The sequence below is a fragment of the Dendronephthya gigantea genome, unplaced genomic scaffold (genome assembly GCF_004324835.1).
Source record: "Dendronephthya gigantea isolate DGI-Jeju-01 unplaced genomic scaffold, DenGig_1.0 000024F, whole genome shotgun sequence".
NCBI lineage: Eukaryota > Metazoa > Cnidaria > Anthozoa > Malacalcyonacea > Nephtheidae > Dendronephthya > Dendronephthya gigantea.
The window spans coordinates 238,066-258,465 of record NW_021163034.1 but is presented as its reverse complement, the minus strand read 5'-3'; the positions used below and the strand labels follow the sequence as shown (position 1 = coordinate 258,465).

The 20,400-nt window shown below is 39.9% G+C and overlaps 2 protein-coding genes and 1 long non-coding RNA gene across 3 annotated transcripts; 1 reads left to right on the top strand and 2 right to left on the bottom strand.

The window, feature by feature from the left end:
* The first annotated feature begins 4,508 nt into the window (after window positions 1-4,508).
* On the top strand, window positions 4,509-5,153 carry LOC114522768 (putative ankyrin repeat protein RF_0580). Its single transcript, XM_028543517.1, has one exon. The coding sequence runs from the start codon at window positions 4,509-4,511 to the stop codon at window positions 5,151-5,153; it is 645 nt and encodes a 214-aa protein (XP_028399318.1).
* A 4,498-nt stretch (window positions 5,154-9,651) lies between these two features.
* Window positions 9,652-10,326, bottom strand: LOC114522820. The gene is made up of 3 exons (XR_003686946.1): window positions 10,235-10,326; window positions 10,003-10,081; window positions 9,652-9,714 (listed from the first exon to the last, which is right to left on the bottom strand). It is a non-coding gene; the product is annotated as an uncharacterized LOC114522820 (long non-coding RNA).
* A 521-nt stretch (window positions 10,327-10,847) lies between these two features.
* Window positions 10,848-20,351, bottom strand: LOC114522767 (endoplasmic reticulum aminopeptidase 1-like). The gene is made up of 16 exons (XM_028543516.1): window positions 20,212-20,351; window positions 16,565-17,190; window positions 16,210-16,483; window positions 15,714-15,834; window positions 15,430-15,584; window positions 15,192-15,305; window positions 14,723-14,851; window positions 14,579-14,644; window positions 14,315-14,380; window positions 13,747-13,985; window positions 13,000-13,079; window positions 12,323-12,450; window positions 12,169-12,224; window positions 11,682-11,903; window positions 11,221-11,325; window positions 10,848-11,034 (listed from the first exon to the last, which is right to left on the bottom strand). The coding sequence occupies exons 2-16, from the start codon at window positions 17,146-17,148 to the stop codon at window positions 10,848-10,850; spliced, it is 2,526 nt and encodes an 841-aa protein (XP_028399317.1). The 5' UTR covers window positions 17,149-17,190; window positions 20,212-20,351.
* Between the last annotated feature and the right edge of the window lie 49 nt (window positions 20,352-20,400).

Sequence of the window (20,400 nt, the reverse complement as noted above, 5' to 3'; positions counted from 1 at the left end):
GTTCCGAAGAGTAAATCCAATGGAAAGCAATGGATGAGCTGCAAGCTGACATCTGGGGTGCTGGGTCTGCGAGGTGCCACGTATCAGCTTGATATGGCTGACCCAACCAAAGGTGTCAAACTGTCGCTGAAACTTTGCGATAATATGGGTCTAGTTTTCGAAATGGCGTCCGGAGCCGTGCATACGGGCGACAAAGATCAGTCCTCATACGAGTTTGCCATTCCATCTTTAGCAATTCAAAAAGGGAGCACAGTTACACTTGCAGGTGAAACGACTGAGTTTGGTGATGGAAACATCTGGCTCGATCGACAGACGCTGAACGAACCATCCAGCCGAGTCAAGCCACTTTATGTCGGAAACTGGTTGGGAGTGGTCATGAATGATCATACATCCTACTCTTTCGCATTCTTTTGGCCCGAAAAAAACCCACAGTGGATTGTGGGGAGTGAGCTTCAGCCCCCTGTTAATCCCAAGTCTAAGACGGGGCTTGAGTACCCCTCGTTGCCAAGTTGGGACAAGTTCTCACCGGTGGTTGGCGTGAACGTGTTGGGGCAGGACGACTTCGATTTAAACATATTGGAACCAAATGATCCTCCAAGTTCCCCCCACTGGAAATCCACTAATGACTGGTCAAAACACACCTATTGTTCGGCTTGGCGTCTCAAGATCAGAGACAAAACATACACAATGAAAGCCTTGAATCCGAAGGCAGAAGTGTTCGAAGGAAGCTTTTTCTTTGAGGGGGCTGCCATTATTTATGACGGAGATGACGTCAAGGGATATGCATTTATCGAACAGATGGGGTACAACTAAAGTTTGCTTTGTTTGTATCAGCTTAATATAGTTCTCGTAGCAAACTATCAATCATCATATTTCGCATCACGTATTCTTAAATTGTAGCTTGACACGAATCTTTAGTATATTAATCCAGCAGGTTTAATTTAGAAACGAAACGATTTTTTAGACTACACTGTGATTTTTAAACATGGAAAATATACAAAGCTTAATTTAAGTTTAAATTTCTATTCCTAATTGATAATTTGTTTTACATGTACTTTAAATATAGACATTCACATTTAGAAAGAGATATTTCTAATCTATTGTGAGCATAGACATTAATAATACACTATTCTGTGATTATTTGATATAATGTTTAAACGACTAATAAAGATAAGAATAATAGCATTACGCTAGTCTCATTGCTAATTCGCAGTATTTTTGTTTCATCTTCAGCCTTCCTATAGCTCAATGCATGCATTCTGGTAAATTCGTGCGCGACACTATTACAGATTGGCAACAAAAGTAAATTTGTTCTAAATAGAGCAATATAGTCAGTGCTCCATGAGGTGAAATTTAATCATAATTGACCATAACAAAAAAGATGGCGGATGTACATTTTACCAGAATGCATTGCGGTCGGAAATCGTTTAAAAAAGACTGGCGTCTTTTAAAGGACAGGCATAAAACAGGAAGTTATTTTCTTCGCTGTGTTAAAATTTCACGTCATTAGGTGTTTTTCTTGCCATCTTTTCTCAGTCAATCATTCTTAATGCCCGCAATGCATTCTGGTAAAATGTACATGCCGCCATCTTTTTCGTTACGGTCAATTGGAATTAACCAGAAGTTCGGTGTTGATATACTGATTTTTTTTAATGTCTTCTAAATGTGATAACATTTGAAAACGATATGCTTTATATATAAAAAATGCTTTATGTATAAAAAATGAATGCTTGGAAGCCACTGGAAACCACAACACAAGGCTTTTTTAAAATCCTTAAAAACGATATGTCTAGCTATGATTTAGATTAATTGATAATTTACTTTAGGTAGCTTCTATCAGATTTCAGCGGCAAATTTTCACATGAATAGGCATCAGTTTTTTCTCGTCATTCACCCGGCAATAATCTGATCTAAAGACGATAAGAGACACGTAATGATATAGCATATATGCATCTAGTAAATCCAATCTTTCATTCAGTAACGCGTTAAACCTGGTTTCCATATTGTCGTGAACCAGCCATTTCACTGATGAGAAATAGTCCTGATATACATTTGTCTTTATTTTCTGTATTCAAATCGGTTATTGTTGGCTTGCACACACCATGCAGTGACGCACACGTAGAAGTATTCTTTTACATCAGTCACCTTGACGTGTTCACGACAATTTTGACTGCATGGAAACCAAGCATAAGCCCGCCGCACACGAGAGCTATTAACTGAGCTAAAGACCACGCGAGGCTGTTAGCTCAGCAAGTTACTCTCATGTGCGGGTAGTTTTTCGTAAGGAATTCGCCTCGAGAGGCAAGTTCCTCACGTGTGCAGATGGTTTTCGGGCCGAGCTAACTGCCTCGCGAGGTCATTAGCTCAGCTGTTAGCTCTCGTGTGGGGCGGGCTTTAATAAGCAAAAATCGTATCCTATCGCGAAAAACAATGTTTAGCAAACTTTTGCCAAGAATATTTGAATGCAACACCTTCTAAAATGTTCTGGATAGTTTGTGGTACAGTTGCCTCGCCCTAGTCATGGGATTTTTCAAATCGTTCGCGTCGACAAACGGTGTTTCTTTGTTTCACACCTTCACCCAGAACTAGACGCCGACGCTCCTTTTTGTACGCTGCCGATGGCGTGAGTCACTGCGTCAGCGGAAGGTCACCTCCAATGGACATGCACATTTTAGCATATACTGCGCGCGCTTTAAACTCTACCAATAGACAATCAAAAGACTCTTTCCAACTAAAACATTACAAGTATTGACCTTTCTTGAACGAATTTTTGTACAACCGCATTTCTGATGCTAATTTCACTTTCAATAACTTTCGATAACTTTCAATAATAATAAGAGTCCGAAGGATGTTCTCAATGCGTACATACCTTTTTATGACATTCGTGCACTTTTTCACAAGTCTAGCATCGCTTGGATTCCGTAGATATGAATAAAATGTGTCGTTTCTGCATTCTTGTGTTTTTCTATTCATTTTGATACGAGCCAATGCCATTAGATTGATGTGATATACGTTACACACACATTTCATCCTGTTATCACGATGTCAGGACTCAGGAGTGTTTGTTTAAGTTGAAGTGTCCTGATAATGTGGATAAATTAATAATTGTATATGCATGGTTTATATATAACGAGTCGTGGTTTTAATAAAAGTTTGTAGCCGTGCGATTTTGAGTCATTGCCAAACGACAAACTGAACCACACATGTTGAAATGTTGAAATGGACGTGAGTAATAACACAACAATGTTAGGGGGGAAAACATATGCACACTCCACTTCGACGACTGTTTAGTTGAATGACTGACTGACTGAGCTGTCCAAATTTGTTTATTCATCCTATCTGTAGTATTCATCAGATATTTTGCCCACTCATCCATATGAAATGTCCCGTCTGCAACTGTTCATGCCTAACAGCTCATACTAAAACAACGTCGGGCAGACAGCGTGGTATATTTTTCCCAAGCTACGAATAAGCATAAGCTATAACCTGCGCCACCAGTGCACTGCCTGATACACCCTGCTATCAGGGCCCCCGAGTGTGTCTACAAACACGTCTTCTTCAAAGACTTGCCGCCATTGTTTAGCGAGTTAAATAAATGTAACTTTTAAGGTCTGTGATTGAACGAACTCAAAAACAACTTTAACAACTCTACAGGGGAAAGTATTTCGAGCACCTAATTCTTGAATATATACGATTTTGATACACAACCAAAAGTAGTTTGCGGAAAATGTAACGTGTAATGCATCAAGTTGACCAATTGTATTTTTTGTACTGATTTGTTCTAAAGTGAATTCTTGTTGAATTGTACATTTAACACACTTCTTTTGATAGATGTGAACGGGTGGATAAGTTACAGATGCTTACATAAGACCATTTATATATCAGTGTCTTCATAACTACTCGCTAGAACTCGCTAGTTTTCATCAATGAAAAGAGGAAAATCGACTCTACAACTGCAAATGTAACTGTGTGAGTTGGCCTTTATAGTCATTCGATTTAAGCAGAAGGCCTTTTCAATACCACCCATTGAACTAGGGTTGTATAACACTGTCGGAAACCGGACTTGGTTGTTGTGAAATTGATAAGCAACTTTGAACTGCTTTCCGACATTGTTTGTTCGCCAGATCGATCCTTCCGCCCCCTGTCTTTGGTTATGACCAATTACATGTCATCGCTGTTTACGCGTGCCCAATCAGAAACGTTTTTGTCGAACGCCCAACCAATCAGACACCAGTTGATGCAAGCATTCGACCTATCAAATTGCGTCGCATTGTATAAAAAGAAAAAAGCTTTTGTGTACGCTCATTGGGAGTTAAATTTGCTCAGAATTCGAACGCAGCAGGTTCAAAAACCGTAAAGGGCACTGCAAACCTTTTAAGACCTACAGCGAACGACGACACGCGAAATTTAAATCTGTTGGAATAACACGTTCAACTACAAGTAAAGCGACCTTTATTTCAGCAATATTTTGAAGAAGTCGTAGCATTGTACAGAATATAGACCACATCATGCACGACGCGGTCAGTCGCAACGCGAGAGGAGAAAATTTGAACTCGAAAAGACATGCAAGGCATTTTCCGGATGGCGTGTCGTCAGAGCAAAGCAAGAACACAAAGAAGCGTCCGTTGGTGTTTAAAGAGAATACGACGCCGCTTAATCCGACCCTTTCTGACTTCAACCGCTATTCGTTTCCATTGTCGGCTTGCTCGCCAAGTGGAAAGCCTAGCAAGACCTTTTCAGACGCTCTGAACGAGAGCATCAACTTACAGCGGCAGGAAAAACGAGCCGTCTCGCTTATGCCCGAGATTTTACTACACTCTGCCGTTTTGGATAACAACGTTGAGGACATTTTAAAACTTATCAAGGTTGAAGGTGTTGACGTGAACCGAGGCGCTCAGCTGGGACTATTTTCGCTGCATCACGCCGCGTTCTCGGGAATGGAAGAAGTCACAGAAATTTTGGTCGAAAACGGTGCGGATTTGAACATTACAACTCCCGAGGGATTTACTGCACTCGAGGCGGCTGTTTGCGCAGGCAACTTCGAATGCGCAGAAATCCTGATAAAAAACGGTGCGCCCGTTGACAGCATCAAAGATGGATTTGTTGACCGAAGTTTTTGCAATTTCGTCGGCGGTAATTCGGTGTCAGCGTAAACAGGATACACGGAGGTCCTTCGCTCACGGTGGTCAGAGCAAGCATGTCGAAGCTTTGGGAAGAGTTTCGGCCGAACCCTCAGAGGTAGCATAGTCATACGCGCTAAATTCTCCAGCATAGTCACACGCGCTAAATTCTCCGGTTCACCACCGACAAGTCCTAATGCGATAATTGCGTCATAATTACCGCTAGAACTTTAAAATGAATACAATTCCATATCTGCTTGTTTACGTTTCGAAGCGAGGCGATTACTGTTAAATTTACGACCAGTATATATGGAGATGGCATCTTGTTTAGTTAGATCATCTTGGATTATATAATCACTTAAAAAAGGAAGGATTAACATTTATATTTAGGCATTTTTTTTAACTTGAAATTGTTTTCACGCAAAAACATCTCAAGTAGCTGGCCTACACTCATGGCCCTTCTGTAGCGATTTTTCTCATAAACAAAACGAACTCGGTTTAATTAAGTAGTTCTGGCTGTCTGAGGAGATTCGTTGAATTATTTAAAATTATTGTTTGAATTATTCGTGAAATTATCTTAATTTTTCGACAAACATTTTATTTATCGTCTTGTTATTTTTTTCAACCCAACGTGCCTATTTGCATGAGTTTATTATTAGCTGTTTATTTGTTTTTTCATGTTCAGATGATTATATAATCCTCGATGCATTTATCGTGCAATGATCCGGCCTTACTTCAAGAATTAAAGGATTAATCTTGCAGTAATAACCATATAAAGATTGTTTTCAATCTCTTTCGGGATGCAGCATTACGTAACCCAAAAATGAGGTCAAAGAGGTTGAGTCCGCTATCGGAAAATCTTAAATCCGGACTGGATCTCGATCTGAAGAAAAAATTTCGGGTTCACTTTAAAACTGCTTCGGTCTTTGTAATGTTTTAAAGTGTGCGGCATTGCTGATTTCTGAAACAGGATTAACTTGATATGAAGTCATTAGGCCATTGCGCAAAATTTGATTCTTCTTGTTCGCCCTCTTAACGTAAACGCAGACAGACAACACTTTCAACATCTGTGTCATATGATACATTCGCGTATTTAGGTGAAATTGTTTCTGTCTTCGGCAATTGAGGTGAAAATTGTATGAATTGTTATCGCACATACCAATCATTTAGATTAATTTAAACACCACTTATATCATGACGTTGGCAGGGCTGATAAGCGAGGACAGTGCGTTGTATTAACTGAATTTTGTTTGTTTTTTAAATCCCAAAATCATTTGCGTGGTTCCTGCGATTTCGGGTGGTATTTACAACAGACAATTTTCAAGCCAACTGGCTACACTTTATGGCTTTTTTTTCCTTTAAAAGCGTTATCTGCACCGACACAAAAAGACGCATACGCGTCTGAATTAGCTGAACAATAAACCATTTTGTGATCGTAGACTGCTTGTCTATAGCATGGCTTTGTCTTTGTGAAAAGCTTTGTGCAATAGGCCTATTTCTAAGCGCATGAACGAACCATATTTCGTTTCATCCATTAAAAGCTTCGTGGTTTTATGCTTTTTAATCAAGTTGTGATCTTTCGCTGAGATTTACTCTTGATTTCATTGCGATTAAATCGATAGTATAGCACGCAAAGATTTGCGGATTTTCACGGTGTCTGACGAATTGAATTATGCACCACCAATCGCTGTTCACGCGCATTCCATGTTTTGGCAAAACTGTCCTTTCGCACACAGCCTTGCTAGACGGCATGCGATTAGCATTGGACCTGTTAGAAGGTTGTTTTTAACGCGTTCACAACTGTGCATCGCACGTGGGGGTCTGTAATTGCAGAGTTGATTGATGACGAACTTGTTGGAGAACGATAAGACTGTTTTATACGTATAGACACTAAACCTTATTCCCGCGAATTTACATTTGTATTTGGGATATTAGAATGATCTAGAACTGTATACGAACGTCAGATTTTGTTATTGCCGATTTGTAAGCATTCTTTGCTCGTCTGTCTAGCCGACGGTGAAAACACATGTACACTCAGTTCGACGACGGCAAACTGAGATTTATTTAAACGATAGAACTGTTGGATAGATTTGTACATAGTGATAAAAGATGTTATTTATAATTATTAAAGCTTGTTATTGATATCAAAGTGTGTCCTAATTTGCCGTTTTTAATTCCCATTCCTTGTTCATGCAGGATTAAACCATTAAACTTTTTAAACCAGGATTATAAGATCAAACTAAAGATTTAGAAATGCTTATGGGTCACGAGCTTTTTAAGTAGCGAAGTAGCTTCTCAATTTGCTTCTCAAGACTGACAAGAGTAAATGCCGCGCTTAGAAAGTTGTAGACTATATCTTTTTAAATTCTGGGCATATAATACATGCTCAAATTTTATCTTGCCCCAATTTGTAAATTCAGTAACAGCATAATTTTACAGTATTTAGTCAAAAATGTTTTTTTTTTCAAATTATCAATTTTCGTATTCCTTATTGCCATTGGGTTGAAAACTCTGACTAAACGGTCCTCATTCTGTGTGGACTGAAACCTATACTATAGACTATAGTCAGTTTTCTATGCAGGGTTTAAACCCCAGCTCAAAAGCGAGGACAAAAGTACACCATCTGTACCATTCGTCGTATGTGGTTTGGAATGAACTCCTGTGGCACCTAAGACGCTTTCGTATCAATTGAACCCATGCATGCATTCTCAATCTATAGAGATTAGTAACACGATCTGATGGTCATTCAGTTAATGGCATGCTCTGGAAGCATAATAAGATTTGTGAAAATATAAGATGATTTGTTTAATTCATGCCACACGAAAGCTTGTGCAATCTAAGGTCGAACTATACGCTAGCTGTAAACACGACCCGCATGTAGACAAAATAGAGGGAAAAGATATATGGACAACGCATATCGACAGCTCCAAGAACTTTTCCCAGTATTCTTCCTCAGTTTTATTCACTAAAGAGGTTCATTTCTATAGAATCAGTCAATCGTAGTTTATTTTATTCGATCTTACTAAGGGCATTTGACCGTCACCGCCTACACCGCAGCACATGACTGCTCTGCGCCGAAAATACCTGCTCAGTAGAATTTCACGAATGCTTTATCGTCGTGACGATCTCTGGCAAGTAATTTTCGAAAGATAAGGGCAAATTAGCCATCTCTCAACGCTCAACGTTGCTAATCTTGACCTAAATGATAAGGTTATATACGCAGTAATCAGTTCTGCCAAACTGGAGCGACTCTCACCTCGCATGATTTCCGTGATTGTGTGTAAAACACTTTCCTTATCTCATTAACAGTTTTTTAGACATTTTTTTACATAACAAAAATATTAGAGTTTCTAGGAGCCCGCTTTTGGTCGGTGGTAGCTTATTAAATATTGCGGGAGAGGGTTTGGTTCGATCATGATTCAAGCGTCCAGGCTTCTAAAATTTAGGGGCACCAACTAACCTCGACGAGTCGATGTTACAAACTAGTTATTAACTAATAATATTCTATTAATTAACTGAGAAATATGCTAGTAATTAACTAAGAAATTCGTTAAATCTTGGGTTATCTCTCAGGATCATGCGAAAGCTCCTTGGAGCTTGGTCGACATTTTGATTCTAAAACAGACCTAATGAATTGATTTACCATTGATTTTTCATTGCATACATTAGTGGTGGTATGTAAAATCATATTTTTAGCGGTGTCGTAATCGTCTCTCTCTCTGTATTTCCAAACGAAGATCGCATGACGAGTAATATGTTGATGAAAGAATCGCTGATTGAAATACATACAGTACACCATCACGTCAATCAGAGTATGAATCAGATTCTACAAATAGTTTTGCGGTGAAATGCGACTAGAGCTAGCATCTTTTCAGTCTCGATATTCGAGTACAACATCTGTAGAAAGACATCCGTAATATACTGAGGAGTGCGCTTCCAGAAGATAGGACAAGTAGACTCGAAGAATGTGAAGATAGTTGCTGTTTGCGAGGTTCAAAACATTCTGGTTTCCATGCATCGTATTTGCTTTCGCAACGCATGTTATCGGCTCCATTGCCACTTTTGTATGTCATATAGTTTGTTTTTTTTTGACCGAGGAATGTCTGATTAAACAACGGACATATCGTCGGTTGTTGAGCTGTGAGGTGACGAGAATGAACATGTCTCATAGCATTGATTTCCAAGATCATGATGTATGAAAAGATCAATCAACAAGATTAACGGATAAATTCAGGAACCCTTACTTAGAATGAATCATATATTTCTAGAATTTTTGGTGATAAATTTTAGTTTTTTTCTCGTTAGGGGTAACACGGGGTTATAAACTAATCAGATAAAACATACTATATGAATATTAAGTGTCTAAAAATATCAAAAGATTTTTGAACTATATTTAGTGTTAATGTCTTAGTTTTCTTATCTTTTTCATATATCTTTTTAGCCACTTCGCTGCCTTTTCCGTATTAATTTGTTTTGTAGTTTTCTTAATTTCCGCGTCATGATCATTGTTAGTTCGACTTTTTCTGTTGCCGCTATCTTTTAGTACTTCTTTCAACAAATCCTTGTCGTCGATTGACCCGATAAGTTCTTTAACCTGCAGAATAATTTACAAATAAAATTAATATTAAAATAAATACCAATTTCACAGATATACCAGTCTTCAGGAACTAAGGTTTAACGAGTGACGTTTGCATTCGCTGCTGATTCGAAATCAACCGTGCATGTTCTCATGAGATGGAAATTTGATCTTTGAATTTTCGTTCCTTCGAGGTTAAGCATATGCGGTTTTAAAGCGATCACTTATATAGCGCAGCCTCGCATTTTTTTATAGTAGAGGATATCATTAATCCTGTCGATAATATTAATCCATCTAATCTCATACCTCAGTCAGCTTGTCATCTGTTTGAAAGTTTCTTACGATGCTCTTCAAAAGTTCATCCAGCATTGGAGCATTCTCGAACCTAGAAGTTAAAACTCAACGATATCACATCAAACTTTGGGAGATCAACGTCCAATTTTTCCATCACGATTTGGTGTTTTACTCTAAAGAATCGCACGCCGGCCGAATTCGATGAAGAATGAACGAAAGCAGCATTATCCTTTCCCAAACGTACCTTTCCTTTATGATTTTCCAATTGCTTTTGACAAAATTCCAAACTTTGTCTTTTGTCGAGTTCGACTCAAGCTCCTTCAACCAAGAAAGACTGTCTTGAGAGCGAACTTTTGTCATCTCCAAAGTGTTTTGTAAGTTCCTGGAAGTTTAATGATCCACGGTTAGTAATGGCGACATATGTTCTATACGCTCAACAGCGTGCTGTAATTTTTGGCTTATTCGAATTCAATGGGTTGGGAAAATATTCGGGGGATTCTGAATTTCGGGCTTGAATAAGGAGACTACTTCCTATAACAACAAAACAACAAAAATCTTATATTTCGGTGTAATCTTGAAAGCTGATTGATGATTATGGTAAAATTTTTGAAAGCTGGGATGCTAATGATGCTAATTGGTCGGTCAGGTTGTTGAATGTGTTGCAATGCAGTCGTTTATCTTTCATGCAAAATTCCTCGTTTTTTATCAGCTCTGATATGCCTTTGTTTGATTCACAAGTAATTATTTGGTCTGTCCGACTAATTGAGTGCATGCTGATCGATAATTATTAAATGGATGGATATTTATTGCACTTGTTTTTCGAAAGCATGGAACATCTCTCAGCAGCGCTATCCAGCTTACTTCGTAAATAGATCAGGTTTGTCAAACGAAACCAAGGAGCTTCTCAAGAATCTTCTATCTGCATCACAAGGTGATCTCTGGTACAAATTCCACAAATACTCCCAGTCGTCTGGGTCCTGTTTATTAAAACCATGTTCCAAAGCCAAGCGTCGAATATTCGGACTCACATTCTTTGGTGTTGCTCTATATAAAAAAAGGATTTCAACTGAAAGATATAATCCAGTATCCTGAACAAATCCTCCACATGGGTGGACAAATCATGATCCATTGTTTCCTGAAGAGCGAAAAGAACCACATATGCGGCCATATATCCGCTGAGGCTGGCGAATAGCTTGAATTCACGGCTGAAGTCCGTCGAGATTTTCTTACCCAAAATCTTTACTCTTTTTCATATTCCTGAATATTTTCTCGAACTTCTTCTTGACGCGAGGTCTGTGATGTATTGCTTGTTGTATAGCATAGTAACGATTCATCCTACAAATATGGCATGCACCAAAAGAGTGATGATGTTTCATATTATCCCTGATTACCATACGAAAAGCAAGCATGAAGTTTCTTTACAATTTGTAATAGTGCAAAAATCTTCCATGTCCTGTATAATAATGATAACAGGTCGTAACTTATGGAGTTCAATGAATTGACCGCGATAAGAGGATTTCACAGTTGCACAATTGTTTCCGTTTTAACAGCTAAACGTTTTAACCAGAGCATGCAGGTGAACCGATCAGTTTTTTTAACCTTATGGCTTTTAAATAATGCTGAGTAGATATAACGAAACTCTTAACAGCTCTTTAGAATAGATGAAACTGTATATGTATTCCATTTCTTACTGGTCTAATGTTCCTCCTTTGTCCTCCAAGCCAAGTTTTTCCAATAAATGCTCTTGTAAGTACCATATGTATTCCTTGTAGAGTTTTCTTAAACTAGCAGTTTTAAAGTGCTTTTCCAAACACTTCGATTTTTGTCGGAGCATTTTCATCGGAACAAAATGGTCTTCTTTTGGCATGTAAATGATAAGTTTCAGAGGTATGGTTGCATCCAGTATACCTTCACTAGAATGTATTATAGAAATATTTATATAGGAGCAATATGCAAATCCATTAATGTCATGCAGACAGAAATACCTAGGAATTAAAAAATTAAAAGAATAAGAAATATTGGAGCTAATTTTTGAACCCAAACTTCAAAGAAAAGGCAACCTCCTGTTTTATGTCTGTCCATCATGGAGCCATTTAGTTTTTTTAAACAATTGAATTAATGTCCGCATTCCAACCGCAAACACACCTGGTCAAATTATCTCGTTCACTATCAACTTACCATGCTAAAACAAAAGCGTCGTGAATGAGACCAGCTCTATCTGATGGTGAAAACACCTTTGAAAGATTAGTTGAACATGTCAGACAGTTTTCAAGCGTAACGTGCAAAGTGAAAAAAGATATGAGGGATATCATAGGTTCATATGCGGACATACCACATGGTAATTTTTTAATTGTTTGATGAGTTTTATCCAGTTCGCTTTGTCGTAATTGACGATGTAATATCCATTTGCACGTACGTTCGCTTTTATCCATCCCACTGGATCTAAGACACTCAGCTTTTCTAAAATACAAAGCATATATTAGGCAATTCTGTGGTTATGGATACACCGTACACGAAACTAGTCTCCTTACACATACTGTAGGACACCCACGGTATATGTGTCACATAGTAAGGCGTCGTAAACAAAAAGATTAATTTTTTACAGTAGTAAAGTGCATGTGCTTTGTGTCATTATATAAAGACTTTTTGAAGGACAAAGAGCCATTTCCGGAGCCATGCATTTCTGTAGAATAATTTGAAACGTAAACACTGATTCTTCAACGGTTGTGGAGGAAGACCTCAATTGAACTGTATGAGCTACTGTTCGTTCACTCAGGATTGGACGAATTTGGTCCGTTTTTCTCGTGTTAATACGTAAAATCGGTCAAATTTTTGTCCATTTTAACCTGATGGACAGACAATTCGAGCAGTGTCCCAAATTAGTCCGGTCTTGTGTAGCCTAAGTCTTTAGGCAAACGACACAACTAAGTAGTGCGGTAAATTGAAAGATATACATCATACAGCGTCCTATGAAATCGAAAACCGATAACACAGGCCGCTAATTCTTACCCCATTTTTTATCCAACCAAACAGTGTATTCTTTAAATGCCGTTGATTGCACTGTGTAGGTCAGTGGAATATGCCACAAGCTGGAATTGAAAAAATCACGAGTCCATTTTAAACAAACGCGAATCCAGTTTTCTTACAGTATTCCTTCACTCGTGACCCAACGAATTTCTGACGATACTAATTCGGAGGCTGTAGGGAGCCAGTTGAAACTCAGGGGAAGGAATTTCAGCGTATATTTCAAACAAGGCAAATATCGGGAGAGTTCACTTGTAAACAAAGCACTTTTCTTTTTCGTAATTCTCGCCTTGGAAAGAATGGGAGGTGCCGGGGTGGGACTTCTCCCATAGTGATGGCGCCTTTCTGAGTTCGTGTCTTTGTCAGTGCAGTCTTATCTGAGATTACTCTCTCTACTACAGCGTTTAATACGATCAGCACAGGTATGCTCAAATTTGTCCTTGTCACCAAAGAACGGATGGAATTAGTGAATTCACTCAATTAGGTTTATTGTAAGTGGATAAAGTACGCATGAAGTCTCAGGAAATTTCGCAAATATTTTTACATAAAAAAATGATCAAGGAGATAACTACGTGAGTGACTTCAAAACAAAAAGATTAACTGATATCATCGTTTGCCCGTTCGACGTTTTTAACCAGAAAGATGGATTTTAGTTATTTTAAAAATGTGTGAAGTATGTAAAACCTGCCAGTTAAATAATATCAGTGTTCGCATTAATAACGGGTATAATACCTTCCTGATATTTTTTGCCATTCTTTGTAGTCGCTTTGTTCTGAAGATTTGTTTCCAATCGTCTTACTATCTGGCTTATCGTTGAATAATGGCCGTAGTTTGTGTTCTAGGAAGCTTTCTTGCTTGGTCAATATCAAATCTTTTTCGGGTCCTTTTAAACGCTTCAGTGTGACAATAGGAAAACTTTTCTCTTCCATCCACGATTTCATCAATCGCAATAAATCAAGGCGTTTGCCAACCTTCACGACATTCAGAGACAGTTCAACGTATTTAGGTTAAGGTGGTTATTGCAAATACTTAGTGGTTACTGGCTCATTGATGCTGCTGTGAGGGTAGATGAATTCAGTGCAGAATCAAGTTCTGTCGATATCAGCTTAAAATGTGCTATGCCAGATGTCGATATCAACTTGAATTTCGTTCTGAAATATCAACGTCTTTAAAAGACCTAAATCCGAACTAGACAGACCTCTCTTATCATTACTGAGAATTAAATCCAAGTCAGTCAGTGAGACTCGACAATCACGTCTAAGTTCTACGTATCAAATGATACGCCTCAAATGACTCTCACCTTGCTCAGAGCCGTCCATAGATCAGCAGATTCAACATTTCCATATTTGTTTTCACGAAGATATATCTATAAATAACAACTAAGTCTTTTCACACATTAGATTTCACCATTCCGGCATACTTGTTTCTTTTTCGGTAATTGATATGGAACGACTTCTGATGGCTCTGCACCACCCCCCCCGCCCCTCGGCCTTTCCAACCCCCCGTACGTCGACGACCATCTCATTTTCTAGGAAGGAAAACTAGTCTTTCCTGGAAAACTCACCTTCAAACCCTCTAAGAAGGCAGAATTACCAAGTGTGTTCATCAACATCTTTAAAATCATTGGTCCCTAAAACGGATTTATAAGATAAAGCTTTTGGTACGCACAATAACCAGTTATTCACTTTCACACAACCAGTCATTTTACCTTGCCATAAATACTAGAAAAAACGGTTTCTCTGTATTTTGGTTGTGATATCGCGTGAACTAGAGGAATGGTACTTTGTTTCCCATCCTCCTCCAGTGCATTTTCCCATCTCATTGTTGACAAGGCCAACTATAAAAGCAAATATTTGCTGTTCATTATGGGTTTGAAGATCAGGTTTTAATATTACTCTTAGTCTCAACGATAATCTCATCTAATCTTAACTCCTATCCTTATCTCAACTTGAATCTCCACAACAATCTCCTGATCTCAATTCCAATCTTAATCTCGACTGTAATCTCAGTCAAACTTAACTCTCATCCTAAACTCATTTTTACTTTCACCATGATCCTAACCCCTACCACAATCTTATTCCTAATCTAACTTTACTTCTCATAATAATCCTCAGTCCCAATTCTAACTTTACTCCCAACATTAATCCACAAATCCAAGGATGATCGGATTATGCTACCTGGTCAGTCTCCTTGTCAATATTATAACATGCCAAATATGCAAAGAACGTCGCAAATCCTTCGTTCAACCATAAATCATCCCACCATTTCATCGTTACCAAATTACCAAACCACTGCAATTAATAAAAATACTTTGATTCGTATTCACTCAGGATGCACTCAAAAAGTCATTCACTCAAAAAGTCTACCATTAATTAGAACTCTTTGAGGAGAATACCTTTCTATAAGGGTACCTACCATATGTGCCAGCTCGTGAGAAATCACATTCATCATTTTCTCCTTAGTGAAAACTGATATGAAGTTATCATGGTAAACAAGAAATTCACGACGAAAAGTGATCAGGCCCCAATTCTCCATTCCTCCCATAGCAAAGTCTGGCATCGCTACCAAGTCTTCAAAAGAAAGTGAAATAGTTTGAACAGGGAATCAAATGAAAGCCTGGTCTCGGCAGGCTAACGATATTCGGGAAAGAAATACAATGTGTAGACTATATGATAAATGAACGAAAAGGGAACACTCACCAAGTTTCTTCAACGGAAATTTTGATCCGAGCAACTTTTCGTAAAATGTCAAAGTCAGGGATGAAATATTCAATGCGAAGCCAAGTTTATCTTTGTCTTTTGGAGGAGCATACACACGCATCTGACGGGATAGAGGTATTTGGGTTAAAGTTAGTAATAAACATCAAATTATATGCTCCTTTTTCGGTTGACTTACAAGTACAGCCCAATGAAGCTGTGCAGTGTTTATAGTCGTTATAATCTTAGTAAAGCGTTGTTCGTAAGTCGTGAAGAATCTGTGGGAATTTTTAAGGAAATTACAAGACTTATCGTTACTACCGATAAATATCAACATAAGTTATCTTCACCTGATATATTTGTTACAAACTCTTCAAGATACCAGGCCTGACATTGTCGCATGTGATTGTATTTTATTAATTAAAATGGCTGCAAGGCTTGCTATTGTTTTGAATTATATTTTATAACTGCAACTGAAAATCATGTTCAGTTTAATTACCTTTACTCCCGATGCAGTTGTCGTCTCTTGGTATTTTAAATCATGCACTAGGAAGGCCAGGGTGTAGGTGCTCATGGGCGGGCTGGTGTCGTAGTGGTCTATCACCAGATCGACGCGTTTTCGCTCTTCCCTATTCCTGGGCATGTTGGACAAGGATTGGTGAGTCGGATCACGGGAGATGTGCATCGTAAACTTTGCCTTCAGGGCTGGCTCGTCGAAACATGGAAGTGCTCTGCGTGCGTTATTCGCCTCAAACTTTGTCGCCACCAACGGTCTAAGAACAGCAGAATTATTGATAAGTTTATAATTTGTATTGCCGCAGAATGGATGAGTTCTTTTGGCTTTCCTTACTTACCTTCTCTCTCCAAGTTCTGTCGTGTAATAACTTTTATAGAAACCATCCAATGACTTTGATATGTTTGCCGAATATTTCATAATGATCACGTATTTTTTGTGTTTCTGTAACTCCTGTTCAAGTTCTATAACATAATGATCGTATTTTGGTTTCATATACTTGCTCTTTATCTCCAGTAATTTCCCTGACTTAGCTTTGGTGACATTGGTTTTAGTGATCGCCATATGTTTTGCATGAAGAACTATTTTGTCTGTCGGCACTTTGCACAAAACGATAATTTTCACTTCGCCCGAAAACGTCATCGTCGATAAGTTCACCGCTATGTTGATGTCGTAGGCTTTCGGTACGACGTCGGTGGGAAGTCGCGGACCGTCGTCTTCGAGATCGGAGTCTATGTCGCTTTCTGATTGGTTAATGCCAAGTCGATCTTCCCCGGACGCCAGCGACCGTACGAATGCAACTACTTGGCTAGGCAAGTGTTGGTTACTCAGGATAATAAGACTGGCCACAGCAAGAATTACCACACAGGATATTGCGAAGGATCGAGCAAATATTTTATCTAATTTCACTCGCTTTCCCGACATTTTTCTTCTTTTCAGATGATATTCTATTTTATTTCATTTCAGCTAGAAAAAAATAATAGCAGATGTTGTTAAATAATTATATATTGCAAGTTTTGCATGGGTCTTCCAACACCCTTGATTTCTTCGTTGTTAAATGTCACTCTCCACACGGTTTTAATTTCAAACTCCTTCTTTCGTTTTCAAACTTCTGGCATCTGGCTGTGGTGACGAAATCGCAATGCAGTCCTTCAGCACGGTTTTTTCGTGTTCTGATGGTTCTTGTGAGGGCTCACAGCAGGAGCGAACCCAGCATTTTGGTTGATTGATGCGAAGTTCGATTCGACCATGGTCGAGTATACCGTTTTCCGGCGAATTTGACCATAGTCGAGTTAACCGTTTTCCGGCAAATTCGACCATGGTCGAGTTAGTCGTTTTCCGGCGAACTCGACCATGGTCGAATTAGTCGTTTTCCGGCGAACTCGACCATGGTCGAGTTAGTCGTTTTCCGGCGAACTCAACCATGGTCGAATTAGTCGTTTTCCGGCGAACTCGACCATGGTCGAGTAAGTCGTTTTCCGGCGAACTCGACCATGGTCGAATTAGTCGTTTTCCGGCGAACTCGACCTTGGTCGAATTAGTCGTTTTCCGGCGAACTCGACCTTGGTCGAATTAGTCGTTTTCCGGCGAACTCGACCTTGGTCGAATTAGTCGTTTTCCGGCGAACTCGACCTTGGTCGAATTAGTCGTTTTCCGGCGAACTCGACTTTGGTCGAATTAGTCGTTTTCCGGCGAACTCGACCTTGGTCGAATTAGTCGTTTTCCGGCGAACTCGACCATGGTCGAATTAGTCGTTTTCCGGCGAACTCGACCTTGGTCGAGATAGTCGTTTTCCGGCGAACTCGACCATGGTCGAATTAGTCGTTTTCCGGCGAACTCGACCATGGTCGAATTAGTCGTTTTCCGGCGAACTCGACCATGGTCGAATTAGTCGTTTTCCGGCGAACTCGACCATGGTCGAGTTAGTCGTTTTCCGGCGAACTCGACCATGGTCGAGTTAGTCGTTTTCCGGCGAACTCGACCATGGTCGAGTTAGTCGTTTTCCGGCGAACTCGACCTTGGTCGATTAGTCGTTTTCCGGCGAACTCGACCATGGTCGAGATAGTCGTTTTCCGGCGAACTCGACCATGGTCGAATTAGTCGTTTTCCGGCGAACTCGACCTTGGTCGATTAGTCGTTTTCCGGCGAACTCGACCTTGGTCGAATTAGTCGTTTTCCAGCGAACTCGACCTTGGTCGAATTAGTCGTTTTCCGGCGAACTCGACCATGGTCGAGTTAGTCGTTTTCCGGCGAACTCGACCATGGTCGAGTTAGTCGTTTTCCGGCGAACTCGACCATGGTCGAGTTAGTCGTTTTCCGGCGAACTCAACCATGGTCGAATTAGTCGTTTTCCGGCGAACTCGACCATGGTCGAGTTAGTCGTTTTCCGGCGAACTCGACCATGGTCGAATTAGTCGTTTTCCGGCGAACTCGACCTTGGTCGAATTAGTCGTTTTCCGGCGAACTCGACCATGGTCGAATTAGTCGTTTTCCGGCGAACTCGACCATGGTCGAATTAGTCGTTTTCCGGCGAACTCGACCTTGGTCGAATTAGTCGTTTTCCGGCGAACTCGACCATGGTCGAATTAGTCGTTTTCCGGCGAACTCGACCTTGGTCGAATTAGTCGTTTTCCGGCGAACTCGACCATGGTGGAATTAGTCGTTTTCCGGCGAACTCGACCATGGTCGATTAGTCGTTTTCCGGCGAACTCGACCATGGTCGAGATAGTCGTTTTCCGGCGAACTCGACCATGGTCGAATTAGTCGTTTTCCGGCGAACTCGACCTTGGTCGAATTAGTCGTTTTCCGGCGAACTCGACCTTGGTCGAATTAGTCGTTTTCCAGCGAACTCGACCTTGGTCGAATTAGTCGTTTTCCGGCGAACTCGACCATGGTCGAGTTAGTCGTTTTCCGGCGAACTCGACCATGGTCGAGTTAGTCGTTTTCCGGCGAACTCGACCATGGTCGAATTAGTCGTTTTCCGGCGAACTCGACCATGGTCGAATTAGTCGTTTTCCGGCGAACTCGACCATGGTCGAGTTAGTCGTTTTCCGGCGAACTCGACCATGGTCGAGTTAGTCGTTTTCCGGCGAACTCGACCATGGTCGAGTTAGTCGTTTTCCGGCGAACTCGACCATGGTCGAATTAGTCGTTTTCCGGCGAACTCGACCATGGTCAAGTTAGTCGTTTTCCGGCGAACTCGACCATGGTCGAGTGAGTCATTTTCCGGCGAACTCGACCATGGTCGAATTAGTCGTTTTCCGGCGAACTCGACCATGGTTGAATTAGTCGTTTTCCGGCGAACTTTTCCGGTGAACTCGACCATGGTCGAGTTAGTCGTTTTCCGGCGAACTCGACCATGGTCGAGTTAGTCGTTTTCCGGCGAACTCGACCATGGTCGAGTTAGTCGTTTTCCGGCGAACTCGACCATGGTTGAATTAGTCGTTTTCCGGCGAACTCGACCATGGTCGTATATGCCATTTTGCGGCGAATACGACCATGGTCGAATTAGTCGTTTTCCGGCGAATTCGACAATGGTCGAGTCTACCGTGCAAGCAAAAATTCCTCGTCTTTGGGAAGTTTTACGCCTAAGCTAAACGCCTAAACTGCCTCAAGATCTCGTGTGCGCGTTAAATTTCTAATTATCATATTTTTGATTAACCTGCATTATATAGAATTGCTTATTTATTTACCTAAAAACTATTTTCATATCAAAATAAAAACAATTATAAAGCTCCTAGTATAAACATGAAACATTTTTTGTTCGGACTAATCTATATAATTATATATCCAACGTTAATACGACACCGTACATTAGTTCTTTGACAATGAATGCACTTTCTGTCGGATCGCGGGAGATATTTCAAATGTTAGATTTTTTAGTTCATCATTTACTGACTCGGTAAAAACATGTAATCGTCTAAAAGTCAACTTGACTGCCATTATAATCTCCGGTCTACATTTATTAATGATTCGTGTATATCTTACCGTGTTTCTTAATTGGTTCGTAAAATAATACTGCTAATCTTACTCGTCGAGGTTTCCCAACTTTGATTATGAAGTACACGAAGTAAAATTAAAATACAAAATTGTCTTTCCTCAATATGGAAATGTTTATCAAGAGCTTCAAGTTGTTTATCTTTGCTTTCTTGTACAGCGCCGTTCGAAGACAAAGAG